At 37.6% G+C, this 18626-nt stretch overlaps 1 protein-coding gene across 2 annotated transcripts in view; it reads left to right on the plus strand.

The window, feature by feature from the left end:
* The window catches only part of LOC112058553 (adenylate cyclase type 3), a 28509-nt gene extending 11912 nt beyond the window's left edge, over nt 1–16597 (plus strand). For both annotated transcript variants that reach the window (XM_052891215.1, XM_052891214.1), the window contains exons 9-21: nt 393–494; nt 762–853; nt 1767–2022; nt 3033–3116; nt 3552–3656; nt 4260–4471; nt 5361–5436; nt 6596–6818; nt 7898–7980; nt 8919–9020; nt 9197–9445; nt 11219–11368; nt 13806–16597. In XM_052891215.1, the coding sequence (XP_052747175.1) occupies nt 393–494; nt 762–853; nt 1767–2022; nt 3033–3116; nt 3552–3656; nt 4260–4471; nt 5361–5436; nt 6596–6818; nt 7898–7980; nt 8919–9020; nt 9197–9445; nt 11219–11368; nt 13806–13928 (1857 nt within the window). In that variant the 3' untranslated portion in view covers nt 13929–16597. The remainder of the gene's footprint in view (nt 1–392; nt 495–761; nt 854–1766; nt 2023–3032; nt 3117–3551; nt 3657–4259; nt 4472–5360; nt 5437–6595; nt 6819–7897; nt 7981–8918; nt 9021–9196; nt 9446–11218; nt 11369–13805) is intronic.
* The last annotated feature ends 2029 nt before the right edge of the window (nt 16598–18626 follow it).

The following is an 18626-nucleotide window of genomic DNA, read 5'->3' on the forward strand; positions in this document are numbered from 1 at the left end:
TCATGTCTATTACATTAAACTAAATATCGATTCCATTGTTGTCAGAACATGTCTTATCGCGATTTAACAGGGTGATAAAGAATAGAGCCAAGCCAACTTTAACCTTTTTAAAAACGCAGTGTCTAATTAATAAATTGAAGCATTTGTGTGTCTACCTGGTTTATTATATTTTAGTTAGTAAAAGAAATTAACAAAAACTAATCAAGTGTACTACACACTCGTATTTACGTAAGCATAATGCGCAATTATACAACACGTAGATCGAACAGACTAGACTGTACGTAATCGATAAAAAGAATTAAAAGCTCAACGTAAAAAGTTTACGAGATTAAATTCGATGTTAGGGGTGTTCTCGTTATCATTCGGGTCACGGTTGTTTATTAACTTTGTAGTACCAGGGTGGCGAAGAGAAAAATGCATCGGATGGCGAGGCGGCGGAGGGAGGGGACGCAGCCGACGCGCTCTCCGACCTCAAAGACGACGACGAGGACTCTGTGAGTGCACTCAGCTACCCCGACCACCCGGCCCCTTCCGGCCCGGCCGAGCCGAATATATAGGACACTAGGGCACTAGTTCCGCGGTCGTCACTAGTTTACATTAGTATCTACCTAACAGATATTGCTTTTCAACTGGAATTTTCATCCATCGAAATAAATTGCTTGTTAGAGTTCGAGCACTTAATTAAGCTACCGACATCATGTGCGTTCATATCGATTTGTTGCTTGTCGACTACATAGATACGCTTCGTACATTATCCGTAGGTTCTATCCCCGCAAGATGAGAGCAAGGACGATGAGGATGTGAAAATACTCGCTATGTTAGAGGAAGAGCTCGTCAATAGAGACGACGACAAGTAAGTCTTACTGTTATTATGGTGCGTGTCACACAAAAAAAGAACGCTTACACGTCTGTGTGACTTGTGACTGATGTCCTGCTAATGAATATTATTGTTTATTTTGATATACGAAAAGCTTATGTATAGTTAACATCTACGATTAATGTATGTAGTAAGGAGTTCCGTAATTAACAAAGAACAAGAACGAAAAGATTGAAGAAGCAATAATTCACGTGTGTATCTAATAAACATCATTTAACGCAGCCGTCGTAAGCGTTCTTTTTAAATGACAAAACTTTTACATATTCCATAAAATTTTACGTAGATCATACTGTAAATGCAAATGCAAATTAAAATTGGAACTGTATATTTTAGCATGTTCCATTTTAAATAGGTAGTTGTTTGCTTACTTCACCTGCTTTTGAAAGTGTATTCATATAGTTCGGTTAGATATAAAATAAATAATATTTTTCCGAAATGCAATATTGCGTACCTTACTGTCTGGGTGAACTGGAGAGAGCTACAAGTTTTACGGTGATATCTACTCTTACATAAAACATTTTGCTTAATTGAAGAGGAACTTGATTAATACAATGAAACAGGGCTAACATTGTAAAAGAAAATTGTAATAAAGGTAATTGCGTTCCTAAATGGTGTTATTTATCAAAGCAATAAAGTTAATTTAGATTAGATCACATACAATATAATATCACCCTGGATCATAACATTTAATGATCACTACGTGATGTAATTTTTTGTGAATTAGAAAATGAAGCCTTATTTGTTTGTGTACCTACACAAACAAATAACGCTTCCTTTTTCTAATTCTTATCTTCTATCTTTAAGATCTATTTATAAGTATTAAGCTTAAAATAGTATTTATTGTATCACAGTACTATGGGAGGGGTTAAGGGGGATAATTTTCGTACAGGGAACTAGCAGATGCGACGACGTTGTGCCTGACGTTCAAGGCGAGCGAGGCGGAGGCGGTGTACGCGCGGCGCGCGGACCCGTGTCCGCTGACGGTGGCGGCGCCGCCGCTGCTGCTGCTGCCGGCGGTGGTGGCGCTGGCCAGCTTCGCCGTGCCGCCCACGTGGGCGCTGCACGCGGTGTACCTCGCGCTGGTGTTGGAGACTGGCCTGATCAACGTCGTGTACTACGCGTGCTACCGATACGCACAATATAAGGTCCGTTTTATTATTTTCTCTTTCTCGTCATATTCGGTTTATTTTAAACTGACCACAGATACACCGGGTAATCCGATGCGAGTGTTTCATCAATAGCTATTATGCATCCCACTGATAAACATAGGCCTCTTTTTAGCAGAGCCAGACCTCTCTATTTTTGGCTTTTGCATCCAATCGATGCCAGTCACCTTCCAGAGGTCGTCATCTGGAGATTCTTAGTGTCTTCTGCTCCACTATCCTTTTAACTGCAACCGTGGTAAGGACAAGTGGAGCCGCTGCGAACCAAGGACCTTATTTTTGGTGTGTCTCATTAGGATTTATGCCCTAGTCGCCGAGCTGGGCAGGCGGGTTGGCGATCGCAGAGCTAGACTGATCGCACCAGTGTCTCTGCTGGCTGACACCGGTCTGTATTCAAGAATGGTATAGTATTAAAGAAATGGTTATCTCGCTATTGTTCAGATGCCAGAGCCTTGATCGTTAATCAGCAGGATACCACGGGCAGGCGAGGTTGGCTGTTAGAGTGCTAAGATGGAGGCACCCTCTTATCCTATCAATGCGGGTGCTTAGGGTGATAATATTGGAATCCTGTAACGGTCATTTCAGATTATGATAATGGGACTCGGTACGATGCTATAACTACACCAATTTCCCAATTTCGGACTGCTGATGGGAAGAGCTGAATATTTCATAGCTCGAACTGAGGAACTCATGCACTGAAAGTTCGTTGGTCCGGACTCTCACTGCGTCAAAGAAGCAGTTATTACGTATTACTTCATTTTCTTATTAGTGCAATAGGTCATTAGGTAAAAACAAAAAGTATAGGTGAAGGATCCTGGCAATTAAGCGTTATTATTTGCGACCATGAATAATCGCTAGTTTATTTTATCCGAAATTCACATTACCAGAAGATAATCGTACAGATACAAAATTTGGAGTTAGAGGAATAATTTTTGGAGTAAGTATATTTTGGACAAAAGTTTTTATAGCTTTTTATAATTCATTTGTTTCAGAAAAAAGCCATGTCCCCATATTGGAAACTGACTTGTGGAACTTTCAACATAGCAATGTTTGTCGCAGCGAATATTGCTCCTCTGGTACGTATTTTTGACGTTTTTTTTTGGCGGCCTCCGTGGCGCAGTGGTATGCGCAGTGGATTTACAAGACGGAGGATCCGATTGAGGATTTACCGCCAAGCGATTTAACGTTCCGATACGATGTCGTATAGAAACCGAAAGGGGTGTTGATTTTCATCCTCCTCCTAACAAGTTAGCCCGCTTCCATCTTAGATTGCTCCATCACTCAGGTGAGATTGTAGTCAAGGACCAACTTGTAAAAAATAAAAAAAAGTATTAATTGTGAATTTGATCACTTTATAAAAAGTGTTTTAATCTTTTAAACATTTTAAAATAGAGACTGCACTATAGCTAAAATCTACATTACCGTGGGCGAATAACTGGCTTTCTTAAAAAAATATACGCTCTCTTAGATACGCTTCTCTTGTGATTTAATTAATAAGTTTTTTTAAACAGATAATTTGCGGCAACTTCGAGACAGTCTTGTCTGAAGGTGGCATAAGAGACGATACACCTCCGCACGGAGCGCGCAGATGCATTCATCCCTCGTATTACTACCATGTAAGTTGTGTTTTCTAATTAAAACTTAACATTAAAAGACCTATCTATCGTAGTCGTTTATCTTAATTGAAAGTTTGGCAAACGTGATTCATGAACTAATTCAACAGTTAAGCGAAAGCTTCTTAAGGTCAAAGGTTTGTTCGTCAAAGCTTTTAGAAGACCATTGTCAGAAAAAACTATCGGAACATTAATAATTGACTCAACATTCCACAAGGCGGTTCGTGAGCAAGGTCCAAGTATTTTGATACTTTTTCCTTTTCAGTTTTAACCATATTAACAATTTATTATTATAATTTTTGATTCCGTTTCGACAAATTATCCATGTGTCAGGTGACCCAAGAGCTGGCGCTTATGTGGCCTAAATGATTAGCCTTGTCATTCAAAAGGGTACTAGCGCCAGCGTATTGGGTATCTTGCCTATGGCGTGTATTTATTATAAATGTTTTATTTATTTATTTATGATATGGTTTTGATTGTAATATTAGATAAAACTGTACAGTTAAAACTGAAGGTCTGTAGCCCTTCTTATAATATTATTTTGATTGTAAGCCCTTTATTTACACGAATAACAAAAATGATTACAATTGGTTGCATGATATTTAGATAGGCGCGGGCGCGGCGTGCGGCGCGCTGTGGGTGTCGCCGCTGGGCGGGTGCGCGCGCGCCGCGCTGCTGGGCGCGCTGGCGGCGGCGCACGCGCTGCCGGCCGCTCTGTACCCCGCGCTGCTGACCTCGCGCCCCACGCTCGACCGCGACCCCTTCCGCGAGCCCTACAACCGCACTGTCGACTACGACGAGGATCTCTACAACATACTGTTCGTTTCGAAAGCCTATTTAATTTTTTACCTTTTTTTATGAGTGGACACAAATTTTTTGGTTGGTGGGAGGTATCGGACGTGGCTAGTTACCACCCTACCGGCAAAGGCGTAATGCTAATTTAAGCGTTCCGTTACGATGTCGTGTAGAAACCGAAAGGGTTGTGGATTTACATCCTTCTCCTAACAAGTAAGCCCGCTACCATCTTAGATTGCATAATCACTAAGCATCAGGTGAGATTGCAGTCAAGGGCTATGTGAGTACCCTAGGTATATGTTTTTCAACAACCTCTATCTATCTATCTATCTATCAGTGAAAGTCTCAGTAAAGTCGGTCTAGTAATTCCAAAAATTTTCCTGAAAAAAAGCGGACAAAACTTAAAAAAAAAAGATTAACTTGTTTATTATGTAAATAACCGTAAGCACTTGTGGAAACACAGTTACTTTGAAATCACAGACTGACACTTTAATTTTATTTATAAGTATTATTCATAGGTTTGCGCTTGACTTCAGTCATTATGGAAAGCGATGACGATGTGTGCTCTTTTTTTCCTATAATAATAATGATAGTAAAATATATAGTATACTCAGAATAAGGAATAGATACATGCAGTGGCTATTGTATATCATTCATCATCATCATTATCAACCCATCTTCGGCTCACTGCTGAGCTTGATTCTCCTCTCAGAATGAGATGGGTTAGGCCAATAGTCCACCACGCTGGCCCAATGCTCATTGGCAAACTTCACACGCGCAGAGAATTAAGAAAATTCTCTGGTATGCAGGTTTCCTCACAATGTTTTTCTTTCACCGTTTGAGACACGTCATATTTAATTTCTTATTATTATTGTATATATTCATATGTAAATACACGGTAATTGTTTCCAGGGCTCAGCTTCACACCGGGCGGCACATACTGATGTTGTTCATGATAGCGATAGCGGTGCTGCTGTACAACAGATACGTGAGTCTCACACAGATGTTGATATTTATATAAATAGAACGAGAGCTCGTTATAACCAGATCTTCCTTGTTGTACAAACACCAAAACTTTGCCATGGCTCTACTATAGGTATTAGGTACCTAATCACACAAAACATAAATCACCTAAGCTGTGATATCCGTGAGTAATCGACTATGGAGTTTGGACGATAGTGGTTTTAGGTGATATCAGGATTCAAAGGTCTACATACGCAACCATCCAAGATGTAATTTTTCAACATTTTCTCTGCATTATATAAGAAATAATATACACAGACGTCAGTACTCTAGTGTCGTTTGAAGCCTTCCAAAAACTCCATTAAAGATGATATTCTAAGGTTAGGGTTGCCAAGCTAAGCGTCTGGCGACATGTCATGATTTCTCATGATAAGTAAGAGAGTAGAAAATATAAAAAAGTGTTCTATACTTGCGCACTTTAAAATATTATCTTTGTATGTTCTTTTCAAATATGCACCGTCTTTACTATGTTAATATCTATTGAGTATAGAGTTGGGTGAAACAATGAGCGGCGTGCGTGTTGTATATAATAGCTGTTTACTCAAAGCGAATCCTGGAGCACGTGGTACTCAGTGGGGAACGTGAGCGCAACATGAGCGCGCTGGCGAGCGACCTGTGCCGCCGCAACTAGGCACTCGTGCAGAACGTTCTGCTGCCAAATATATTTATAGTATCTTTGCTTGGTCGCTAACTATGGGCCTTATAAGAAGGCTCCGAGTCACACAGCGGGCGATGAAACGAGCTATGTTACGAGTATCTCTGCGTGATCGAATCAGAAATCATAGCTCAACGAGTTGCGAAGCTAAAGTGGCAATGGGCGGGGCACATAGTTCGAAGAGCCGATGGACGTTGGGGACCAAAAGTGCTGGAATGGCGACCCCGCACTAGTAAGCGCGGTGTTGGTCGACCCCCCACCAGGTGGACTGACGACATCAAGCGAGTCGCAGGGATTCGTTGGATGCAGGTGGCTCAGTAGCGTGATGTTTGGAAGTCCCTACAAAAGGCCTATAGGTCCTGCAGTGGACGTCAGGCTAGCAACCTACGCCACCGCTGCCAGGGGATCGTCCACAGCGTGCTCCCGCCGCACGTGGCACGTGTTTTTATAGTAGTCGCTGTTTACCCAGAGCGAGTCCCTGGAGCGCGCGCGGCACTCGCGCGGGGAGCGCATGCGCGCGCAGGCGGAGCAGGCCAGCGACCTGCGCCGCCGCAACCAGGCGCTCGTGCACAACGTGCTGCCGCCGCACGTGGCGCGCCACTTCATGGGCGCGCGCCACCACCACCGCGACCTCTACAGCCAGAGCTACGCCGAAGTGGGCGTGCTCTTCGCTTCCATGCCCAACTTCACAGGTGTACTATAAACTATTTTATATATATTATCAATGATTTTTTTACCATAACCGATATTTCTCCTGTAACTAGTCAAAAATCTCAGTACCTACGACAATAGTCCAGCGGGCAAGAATTGAGAACACAAACACGCGGTTCAGTTTGGCCCCTTGACCGTGGAACTATTGAGAATTAAAATAATGTTCTCGATTATTTTAACTACTAAACTTAAACGCAACTACCTAAAATTGAGAATAGTAGAGCTATTAGTAGAAGAGTTCGTCCGTGGAAGTACTTCAGCATGCTAATTTTGACTGTCTGAAGGTGCCGCTGTAATTACAGGGAGGTACAATACTTATGCCTCAAGTCGAAAGGTATTCATGCCTTGTTAATTGTTGTTTTTTTTATTTTTCATTTTTTACAAGTTAGCCCTTGATTACAAACCCACCTGATGGTAAGTGATGATGCAATCTTAGATGGAAGCGGGCTAACTTGTTAGGAGGAGGATGAAATTCCACACTCCTTCCAGTTTCTACACGACATCGTACTGGAACGCTAAATCGCTTGGCGGTATGACTTTGTCAGTAAGGTGGTAACTAGCCACAGCCGAAGCCTCCCACCAGCTAGACCTGGAAAAGTTAAGAAAACCTCAACCAGTCCAGCCGGGGATCGAACTCAGGACCTCCGTTTTGTAAACCCATTGCGCCACGGAGGCCGTCAAAAAATGGCCGTTCTGTAGTTAGCAATGGTTTTTTGATGGAACTGTTGGCACATCCGCTTGTTACGTCAACTATTGCTATAAAAAAGAAAGAAAGTCTTACTGTAATAAAGTCTCGAACATGTGTAAAACTATGAGATTATTTGTAACTGAACTCTTTAGGTCAAATCCATCGAACAATTAATCCGTGTTTGATGGATTGTAGCTAAACAAACGTCTAAATTCTATCAAAAACGAGTGCGATCATAAAAAGTGTGCGTATTTCATTTCTCGATTTACAGCAGAAGCCGAGCCGGAAAGTAATAAAGTCGTTCGCACCATCTGTAATGGATAAACGATCGACCGGTCTTTTCTAATTCCGGTGTATTTTAACTTGTTACAGAGTTTTACTCGGAAGAGACGGTTAATAATCAAGGCCTAGAATGTTTACGATTTCTCAACGAAGTTATATCGGACTTCGATCTCGTAAGTGTGATATCACTTTTATTTTGTAATGTGTTTTTAATTTTCGTGTGTTAGTAGTAGTAAATAGATCTTACTCCAATTTTATATAACTATATATCATTGGACATAATAAATATGCCTCCACCAGTTGACACCGTTCTTATCATATATGTAGAGCTTCTGTTTATGTTACTTTACTAACTGGCCCTGGCCAAGCGGTAGTTTTTTTAATGACCATCGTCTGTTAGTCTCGAGTCGTGCATAGCCCACTTCCACTTGAGTTTTAAGGCATATTTCCAAGCGTCAGTAAATTTAGCCTTCCGCCTTTGTAGATCTAAAAAGAATAATATGTTTATACGCCGAACTGATTCGTAGTGTTGTAAATAATGTGATATTTTCACAAGGAGATTGTTACACGTCAGCTTTTTAAATGATTCACTTATTAAAGTTCTTAAACAAGGTTAAATTCGTCACGACAAATGCACCGATTGATCAATGGTATGAAATTGACAATCAATTAAGACCGAAAATCATTAAATGAAAGTCATACAATTCTTACGAATAGACAGGTATAGGTATCTATATTATTACGAACACTATGGATAACTCTTTTAGATATGACCTACTAAGGTAGTTACTTAGTACATACCTAATAACTATTTATCTATCGTTTACACTAGCAGATACCCGCAGTTTCACCCGGGAATAAAATAATAGCTAATAGCTCACTCAGCTTAGCTCACTCTGTGGAGATGTAGCTCTCTAATGGTGAAAGAATTTTAAAATTGGTCGTTTTTATAACTCCAGATCTATATGATGATTTGCATGAAACGTGGCATAGAGATTACAATGTAGCATAGACTTTTTGTCTCCATATTCTTCGCCTCACGCCTCGCAGTTACGCTGCTGGTAGGTACGTGAATAATGCTTTTTATAACTTTCTCTTCTGTTTTTTTCAGTTGTTAGAAGACTCCAAATTCAGTAAGGATATTATAAAAATAAAAACAATAAGCTCTACGTACATGGCTGCGTCCGGCCTAAATCCCACACGACAAATGCAGGTGCGTCATAAAATTATTGCCTAAGAACTCTGTAGATTCTCGACTTGGTCTACGGTGATTTAGACCATAGTACGTAAATACAAACTGCATTGCTTCATGGAACTTCTGTTGTTTGATGCACATAATAAATTGTTAATGTTCCGGATGACATATTTTAATTATTTTTAATGTTTCAGCCTTCAGACGGAGTTATGGTTCGCTGGGCACACTTGGCCTGCCTTGTGGAATTCGCGCTGGAGTTGCAGAGAGTGCTCGCAGCCATCAACGAGCAGTCATTCAACCACTTCGTATTGCGAATGGGAGTCAATCACGGCCCCATCACAGCCGGCGTGATCGGAGCTCGCAAGCCGCACTACGATATCTGGGGGAATACTGTCAATGTTGCTTCGCGTATGGAGAGCACTGGAAAAGCTGGTTGTATACAGGTATAAAAAATAAGTTAGTATGGTATCACGCCGTGATAGCCCAGTGGATATGATCTCTGCTATCGATTCTGGAGGATGCGGGTTCAAATCCGGTCCGGGGCAAGCACTTCCAACTTTTCAGTTGTGTGCATTTTAAGAAATTAAATGTCACGTGTCTCAAACGGTGAAGGAAAAACATCGAAGGAAACGTGCAGAAAAGAATTTTCTTAATTTTCTGCGTGTGTGAAGTCTGCCAATCCGCATTGGGCCAGCGTGGTGGATTGTTAGCCTCTTTCTCTTAAGCACGAGTCTCTCTCATTCTGAGAGAGACTCGTGCTTAAGAGAAAGCCGAATATGGGTTTTTACTTTTTAATGAATGATTTACGTAGATATACCTATATCATACCTACTCGGAAATATTTTTGTACACAATGTTAAGATTGTTTTATTTATGAAAAGAGGCTTGTTGATTAAATTATTTTGAATACTATGATACTCACACAAGAGGCTTTCGTTTTATTCTCAAGAGGGGTTGGTCTAGTTTGCCGCATAATTTATGTATTTCGGAGAGCACATTACGTCATTGTTCCAGTTTATAACAACTGACGTTTTATATAACTGACGTAAATAGGACATTCCGCATACTAATATATACTCGTAAGTGACTGAATCATCGCCGTATGCAAAATGGCTGCAGATATCGGACTTATATTTACACATATCAGATTTCTACCTCATCTACTGTCGACCTTTCTGGCACCGTTTGCCTTGGTTTGCGACAAATAGATTCTGAGTTCGATTATTATCAGCTCGAATACATTTTATTATTTTATGAATTAAAATTTTAATTTAACATCAGTGAGATTGCAATCGATTTATTTATTATCATGGAGTATACTCGTAGCGTATGCATAGTTGTTACACACCAGTGGAAGATACTTAAAACTTACTCACTACTTACGTATTTTACATAAAGTTAGAGTTGGTTGGGAGTCAGGTTCAACACTTATACACTAGTACACCGTTAGAGGTGGTTTTTAATAATTCAACATGTTACAATTTATTTTCAATGTACCTATTATTTTGAATGGCAATTTTTAACAATATAACTTTGTATATTCCTAATTGATTTTTGCTTAAAATCCCCTATTATTTTTCATTCTACTATCGATATGAATGAATGATGTTCTACCCAATCAAGCGCAAGCTTAGGTGTGAAGACTATTACGTTGCACGACAGGCGGACAGCATTACTTTTTTCCGAACGTCCATACACATACGTACAAAAACGGAATCCTTTTTAATATTTTTTTTATTTATTCAGTCCTTTACTCCAACCAACAAATAAGTTGAAATTTAGTACACATATCAATTCCTGTGACCTTATACAGAAGGGAATAGATGAAATGTAAACATGGAAAGTTTCAAAACAAAAACTTTTGCAAACTGTATGCAGTGAATGGATCAAGGATTTTAGACATTTATAACTTTAAAATAGTGGCTTCCAAATTATTCAAGAAGAGAGAAAAATTTACCATGCCCTCCCCCCTTTATCTCCGAAACTACTACATCTTATTTATACTTATATTTTAAAGAGGTAAAGTTTGTGAGGTTGTAAGGGGTAATCTCTAAATCGACTGAACCGATTTTGAAATTTCTTTCACCAATAGAAAGCCACATTATTTGTGAGTGTCACATCCCCGTACTCTGGAAATGGAAACGGCATATGCAACCGAGAGACGGTGTAATAATATAGAAGGTTTTCTTAGTAACATTATGAATATTTGTGTGCAGGTAACTGAAGAAACTTGTCAGATCCTTCAACATTTCGGATATTACTTCGAGCAAAGAGGTCTAGTTGCTGTCAAAGGCAAGGGACAGTTGATGACGTATTACTTGCAGGGAAAACGTGAAGGGGTTGTTGCACCAACAGATACCTCCGCCGTAAGTAGCGTTTCAGTAAATAACTTTTCGTTATAGTACGAGTATATCATGTCTCTAAACTTGAATTTTCTCCTTGTTTGTAAGAATTCTCACTCTGATCGGATGTAATACATAGTGAAATTTTCGTTATCGAATAATATAATAAACAATCCAATAAACAACAATAGCAATAACTAACATTGTTATTGCAATTGTTTGAGTCTTGTAAATCCTCGTTTTTCTAATAATCATTTACTTCTAAGCAGTAAAATAATTCTTAAAGTCTTCACTAGAACGCAACCTATATTATAACACGATTGTATAAACTCAATAAAACCAATGTATGCCCTTAACATAATCCAAATATTATTTAATTACAATCAACCCCGACCTAAATGTGGTTAGATTGGATGAATCTAATAGGTACCTACCTTGAATAAGACGCTTCTGTTTATTTTACTGTTGTACTCATTATACGACTATAATAATAATATGTATGTATTTAGATGTGTATCTACTTACAGACAACTTTATGTTAAGTAGAATATATACGAAGGAAGGTAGTACATACCATTAAATAAGAAAGGGGTGAAACAGGGGTTGAAAGTTTGTATGGAAAGTCCGTCATTTTTCAAGTGTATCTACAAGTATCAGAAAAATACTAAAAAAACGTTATTTAAGATTTTCAAAATTCTACCCCTGAAGGGTTTAATGATTAGTGAACTATTTTTTATATAATATGTATAAAACATGCCAAAATATTAATAGAAGGGGGTGAAATGAGGGCTGAAAGTTTACATCGAATTTCACGCGGACGAAGTCGCGGGCTAGTATTAAAATAAACCAGAGACAAAAGAGAGAAAAAAAATCCCATAAAAGTCAAAAGTCTTTAGTTTTTAACATTCGTCCCAAAAAGACGGGTGTTACAGGTTTGATTGTTATATTTATCTGTCTAAAGCACCGTAGCACTTAAATGAGTAGACCGTTAAGGATACGGTGTTTTTATAAAAGCTTTTTACGGTGTATTTATAAAGCTGGTTTTCCAGTAATGGTTCTTACATAGCATAAGTAGTTATAATAGTGGGGTAGAACAATCGAATATTTTGAAAATACCCGATGGGGTAAAAAACTAAAATGAACAAATTATGGGAGGTGAAAGGTAAATTTTAACTTGTACCTTATAAACTGAATATTTCGCTTTTCTTCCATTTCTAGTATAGTCGTTAATATTTTTCTACCAGTTTCCGCTTGCAATTTTCGTGTTATATGAAATAGATCCAATGAATCTTATATACAATTTAACTATTATTAATGTACTGGCCATGACTGGACGAACTAAACACTTGATTACATTACAACATTGTAACTTGCAAAACGAAGTTGGCAGCATAATTAATATTGTCACGCGCTCTTTAGCAGGTTAGCAACCAACATGTATATTTTTTAACCATTTCTATATATGTGATGTTGTACATGTTTATTTACTTTAGCTACATAGTCGGCGACCGCTGTGGAAAACCTGAAAAGAAGAACAGGCTGTTTCGATCCGGACAGTCTACCCGGACAGGCCGACTTGTCTTGGTCGCCCTATCCGGATAGGCGGCCCGGATTGTTATCGCAATTCTACATTAAGAAGATGCCGCTTCCTGTTGAATATTATTTTAATGTTATCTGTTTCGCATACTTTAAATCACCGAAATAAAGATAATGCGCTTAAACTAGCGCGTAAGTAAACATTATATGTAATAGGTATGTGTATCGTAGTGTAGCGTGAATATTTATTTTAAAGTTGAAAATAGTGTAAGGTCTTCCTCAAATATTATGTCTTCGAAGAATATTAACAACTAGCCGACGCTTCCCGTACGAATACGGACGTATAACATAACGTATACCAAATATAGCCCATGACACTCTTAAATAAAGTAGCTTTCTAAAAGAATTTTCTAAATCAGTTCAGTAGCTCTAGAGCTTACCCCCTAAAATACCACAAACTTCTTTATCTCTTCAATAATAGTATAGATAACATCGTGTGAAGTCAAGGCGGATCGCTTGTATATTTATAAAATACTAGTGGACGCCCGCGACTTCGTCAGCGTGGAATTTAGTTTTTCATAAATCCCTTGGGAACCGTGGTTTTTTTCGGGATGAAAAGTATGCCTATGTGTTAATCCAGAGTAAAATCTACTTCCATTCCAAATTTCAGCAAAATCGGTTTAGTAGTTGCGGCGTTAAAGAGTAACAAACATCCAAACAAATATCTATACAAACTTTCGCTTTATAATGTTAGTAGGAAGCAGGATTAGAGATCACGTGTGAGCTCAGTAGCAGAGTGATAATGTGATGATGCTATGTAATGTAGGGGTGATAATGATGACGATGTTTGTCTTACCTTACATATTGATATTATAGTAGTGTAAAAACGAGTAATGTGTAGTAAAATTGTTACTTTATCTTATAGGTTAATGAAAACTACGACGCGAACACCAGGGATACGTTACTAGCGAACGGCGACGCTTCTGTTGCTTCGCGCTCTTCACAGGTGCATGCTGAGGGAGATGTAGAGCATCCACTTCTGTCTTAAAATACAAATGGAAGAAATATCTAAGGATTCATAGTTCTTATTACTTATACAATTTATAGTTGCATTGACTATAAGTATGTTATTATTTGCTTATGTATAATTGTGGAAAGAGAGCGTGTGATTGCCAGACATATTTCATTAGTATAAAACGTAATTTGTTGATATATTCTACGGGGTATCATGAGGTGTTACGTCTCTAGTCGCCAATCCCTTAGCTTCATGGCCACCGCTAGAGTCCGCTAGTTTGATATTTAACGACATTTTTGTGTAAGTGACTGGCGATTAGGGACATGATTTCTCATATTATAACGAGATAAATAAGTTTTATATTTGCATTGTTGAAAGTCTAGGGCCCTTGACCCCGGCTACCTTCCAAAGCCACCACAGAGACATTAGCTACGTGGCACGTCGATTCTCTTTCTACAAACTACGTCGATCCGATCAACACTTAATCACGTGACCTGTCGATAGTAAATGTCATACTCATTCAGTTTTTTATTTTCGAAGCGTTAGCGATTGTAAAAAGAGAATCGGCGTGCCACATGGCTACAGGCTCAGGCCAGACTTCATTATTGTCTACCATACTTACTTATGGTATGATATGACATATGACAAAATAATTATAAGCTTTCAAAAAAGGCTTGGTATGGCTGGCTGTTGCAGGCTCGTGGTCCATTGTCAAAATGAATACATATTCGTACGATCATGTATTTATACCTATTTGAGGATCTGCGTTATTTAGAAAATATTTATTATTAGATTTACAACTGTGATCTTTGAATTAGATTCCTTAATTTCTATGAAATTGTAAAAAGAGATATAGCTACAATCATGTAATGTATGATGGCAATTTTTATCGTAGGAAAACAAAGTCTACCAGGATGAAGCCTTGCGTAAAGTTAGTGTTATATGTGTTACGTGTTTTTAGTTTATTTTAATAAAGTCTTTCTAATTTAATGGGTAAGTTAAATAGGAATTTAATTTCATTGAAACACTGTCAAACAACAGTGAGTGCTATAGATAAGTATTTGTAAATGTACTTTGTTTTTTGTGACGTAATTGAGGCTAATAATGAAATTGTTGCCTAAAGTAATGCATATTTCATAATTAATAGAAAGTACGAAAGTATACCCGCAATACTTAATATCTAATTAGTTAATTACTTTTTGTTGGACAAAATATTTCTAAATGATGATTAATAATTATATATAAATATTAATCATATTAATGTGATGAAATTTTTTTTTGAACTTTGTTCATTTGGAATTACTAGAAAACAGTAATCGGTAAATTTTGGAAAATCCAGGATATCTATTTTAAGAACCGCAGACATATGTCCAGTTACACCAATCCTGCCATTGATGTAGATTAGCCCTCCCACTACTTTTATTTACTTTGGATTAGCATACCTAATACTGTGACGAGTATTAGGTATGCTATGCAAAATTGTACCATATTGTGACGTACTATCTATAAAAACCTATAGGCACAGAAATTCTTTGTATCTCTAATACATAGTTCTTGTAAAATGTCGAAGAAGGCATAAATTCGTAAGACAGTCGCGCGTTTGATTGAACGCGCTAATCTCATGAAGTGGTCCGTTTTGAAAAAATCTTTCAGTGTTAGATAGCCCATTTATCGAGGAAGGCTATAAGCTTTATATTATCCCCGTATTACTACGGGAACGGGAACCACGCGGGTGGAACCGCGCGGCGTCAGCTAGGATGTAGAAGATAAGAGGAGCAGTGCTCCAGGTATAGTTTCATGTGGGTTGTTCCTATGTCAAATTATCTAATTTATTTCCTACCTACCTATATATTTACCTACTTTATTTATGTCATATATTACAAGAATTACTTTGTAAATCGTAGCCGAATATTATTATGTAGTCATGCGTGTCAGGATACGCGAATTAATGTTACATAACATACCTGCAGGTAGCAGATGAATCTGTTGCTGTTGCTTCATCTTTATATTCGTGTACTAAGTAGCGATATTGTGATATTTGTGTTAGTTGTATAGCTTTATTCTTATCGATGTCGCGTTGTTATTAGATTAATGAATAATCGGAGTACGTAAACGTATATAGATGGAGAGATAAGTAATATTGCTTGCTTTTAACCGAGGCGCGAGTTTATCTACAAAGAAATTAGTCGTCAAATCCCTTTCCTGTCATAACTATAATATATTATGAATATTATAGAGTCCTTAATGGTAGTAAGATTAACTCATGTCTCCGGTGGAAGTGTAGCATTAAATAGGAATTTAGTAAATTAGTAATAACTTAGATTTCATTAGATTTTATTAGTAAATAGAGAATTTTAGTGTAACAGTAGATTTATAATAATTAGTTACTATTTTAGTAATCGAACTTTCGTATATATCGTAGATTATATGTATAGGCAGGCGTGTAGGAAACTCTTGCTTGGAGTTTTAAGTAGATTTATTTTTGAATATTGAAATTACTCGTGATATTATAGTTGTGTACTCTAGTAATAAGTCTTCTTAGACTGTTGTTGACTTTTGTGTTTTCTTCTAAAAACGATATATCTTCCTGTGATTGTGATTAAGATATAATTTTATACGTGTTGTAGCTCAAGTGCATAAAGGTTTTAACCTTTTGCGACTATAAGTACCTACTACTACTAAATAAAGCAATATCTATTGAATTGACATTTTATTTTATTATAACATCCCATGAGTAGCCACAATAATGTCGGTAAGTTAATCGTAAATTCGAGAAAAAAATAAACTGCCGAATCCAACTCAGTTGGACGTCGTTGAGAAAAAATCGTGCCCAAAGACAAAGAAAGTCTTTGAACGATGCTTGTTGCCGGTGATGATATAATAATAGATAATAACAATGAAGCCTTCTATTTCCACTTCGATTTACATTTTAAATGTTCGTTACTTGTGTTAGTTTAAATTATTTATTTTTATTTCTAATGTTAGTATGGTTAATTATCTTCTTGAGATATGGATCCCGTTTTGTGAAGGCCTACTTTTCATTTTTCCAGTAGGTACTCTCTATTCTTGGCGAGAGACATCCATTTCTCATTTCAGTGATGATATATGGATCCGAAATATGGTAGCTAACCATGTGCATCCATAAGAAGGCGCACTCAAAAGGCAAAGGAGCGGGTGCAATGCTCGAAGTCCACCTGTCTGTGTGATCACATCAGCCAAATTAGTAGGTCCACAGAACCAAAGTTACTGATATAGCTCAATGACTCGCAAAGCTAAGTTGCAGTGGCTAGAGCACATAGTTTAAAGACATTGCGGCAAAGATGCTTATATGGGGAGCCTTCACCGATACCTTTAAATATGGTTCTACGATACAAAAGGTTTTCCTTCTCAGCACTGTATAAAAATTCTCCATGGTTTTAGCACCTTTAGTCGTATGTCCTGGTCCTAATTACGACAATTTTATTATTGCGGGACCTTTAATTTTCTCCATGTCCTTAACTCTTACATCCTTAAGACAAGATTGAATATACCTTATAGCGCTACACTTACCATCATGGCCCAACCAACCATTGGGTGAGATCATGGCCGCATGGGATCATCAGCCTATTTCATGTAAAAAAGGTAAGAACCGCACCGTAGTGGATCTAACCCCTATATTCCTCGTTCTTGTGAGGCATAAAGCCTATACCTTCCCATATATGGAACTACTAGCGAACGCCCGTGACTTCGTCCGCGTGGTATTTAGTTTTTCACATATCCAGCGGGAACCATGGCCTTTTTCGTGATGAAAAGTAGCCTATGTGTTAATCCAGAGTAAAATATATTTCTATTCTAAATTTCACCCTAATCGCTTCAGTAACCGCAGAGTAAGGGAGAACAAACATACACACTTACACACAAACTTTCGCCTTTACAATATTAGTGTGATAATAATAATAAGACAAGGTATTGAAAATTATTTTAAGTAATTTAATTAAAAAATTACAGATTCGACAGTAGGTATTTGGAATTTGAGATCTATTTAGAAAATTAGGTTAATTGAAACTATAGTTTTCTGAAAATTTTCACTCCCGAAAAGAGCGCATCAATTTACCGGCCTTTAAAATACTTACTTACGTATAGGACCAGATTAAGGAGGTGGTTTTAGGGCGGACGAAGTCGCAGGCTAGTCAACTAGTTTTATTTTTATAATTTTAATGGAAACAAACAATAATAATTACACACAAAAAGGTGCTATATAAATCAATAAATATAAATACATACATAAATACAGGATGTCCCGTAATTAATGGATAATACGCAAATAGTAGATACATCACCTAATTATCTAAAACTGATATGAATATTTTTCCAAAAATCGCTAGGGTGACCAAGTTTTTTTTTTTTTCGGATTTTTTAAATTGTTCTATCTTGCACCTCAGATATTTTTTAAATACAAAAATTAGACACAAGTTTTATACCAATTTATAAACCTCGATAAGTGTAAAAGTTTTAAAAATAATAGTACACTTCAGCTCCGTACATTTTTTTAAATTGGGTCATCTTAATGAAAGAAAAATAATTGTAGCATTCAAAGCTTCTTCTACAAAACAAATAAAACATTATTTATAAAAGTAGTATTAAAGTACCTTGACAATTTAATCCGCAATATTTAACAAAAAAATGATTTTTAAAATCTTAATTACAACAGCCCCAGCACTAAAAAAAAGTGATTCAAGAAAGAAAAAATTG

This window comes from Bicyclus anynana, chromosome 3 (assembly GCF_947172395.1).
Source record: "Bicyclus anynana chromosome 3, ilBicAnyn1.1, whole genome shotgun sequence".
Taxonomy (NCBI): domain Eukaryota; kingdom Metazoa; phylum Arthropoda; class Insecta; order Lepidoptera; family Nymphalidae; genus Bicyclus; species Bicyclus anynana.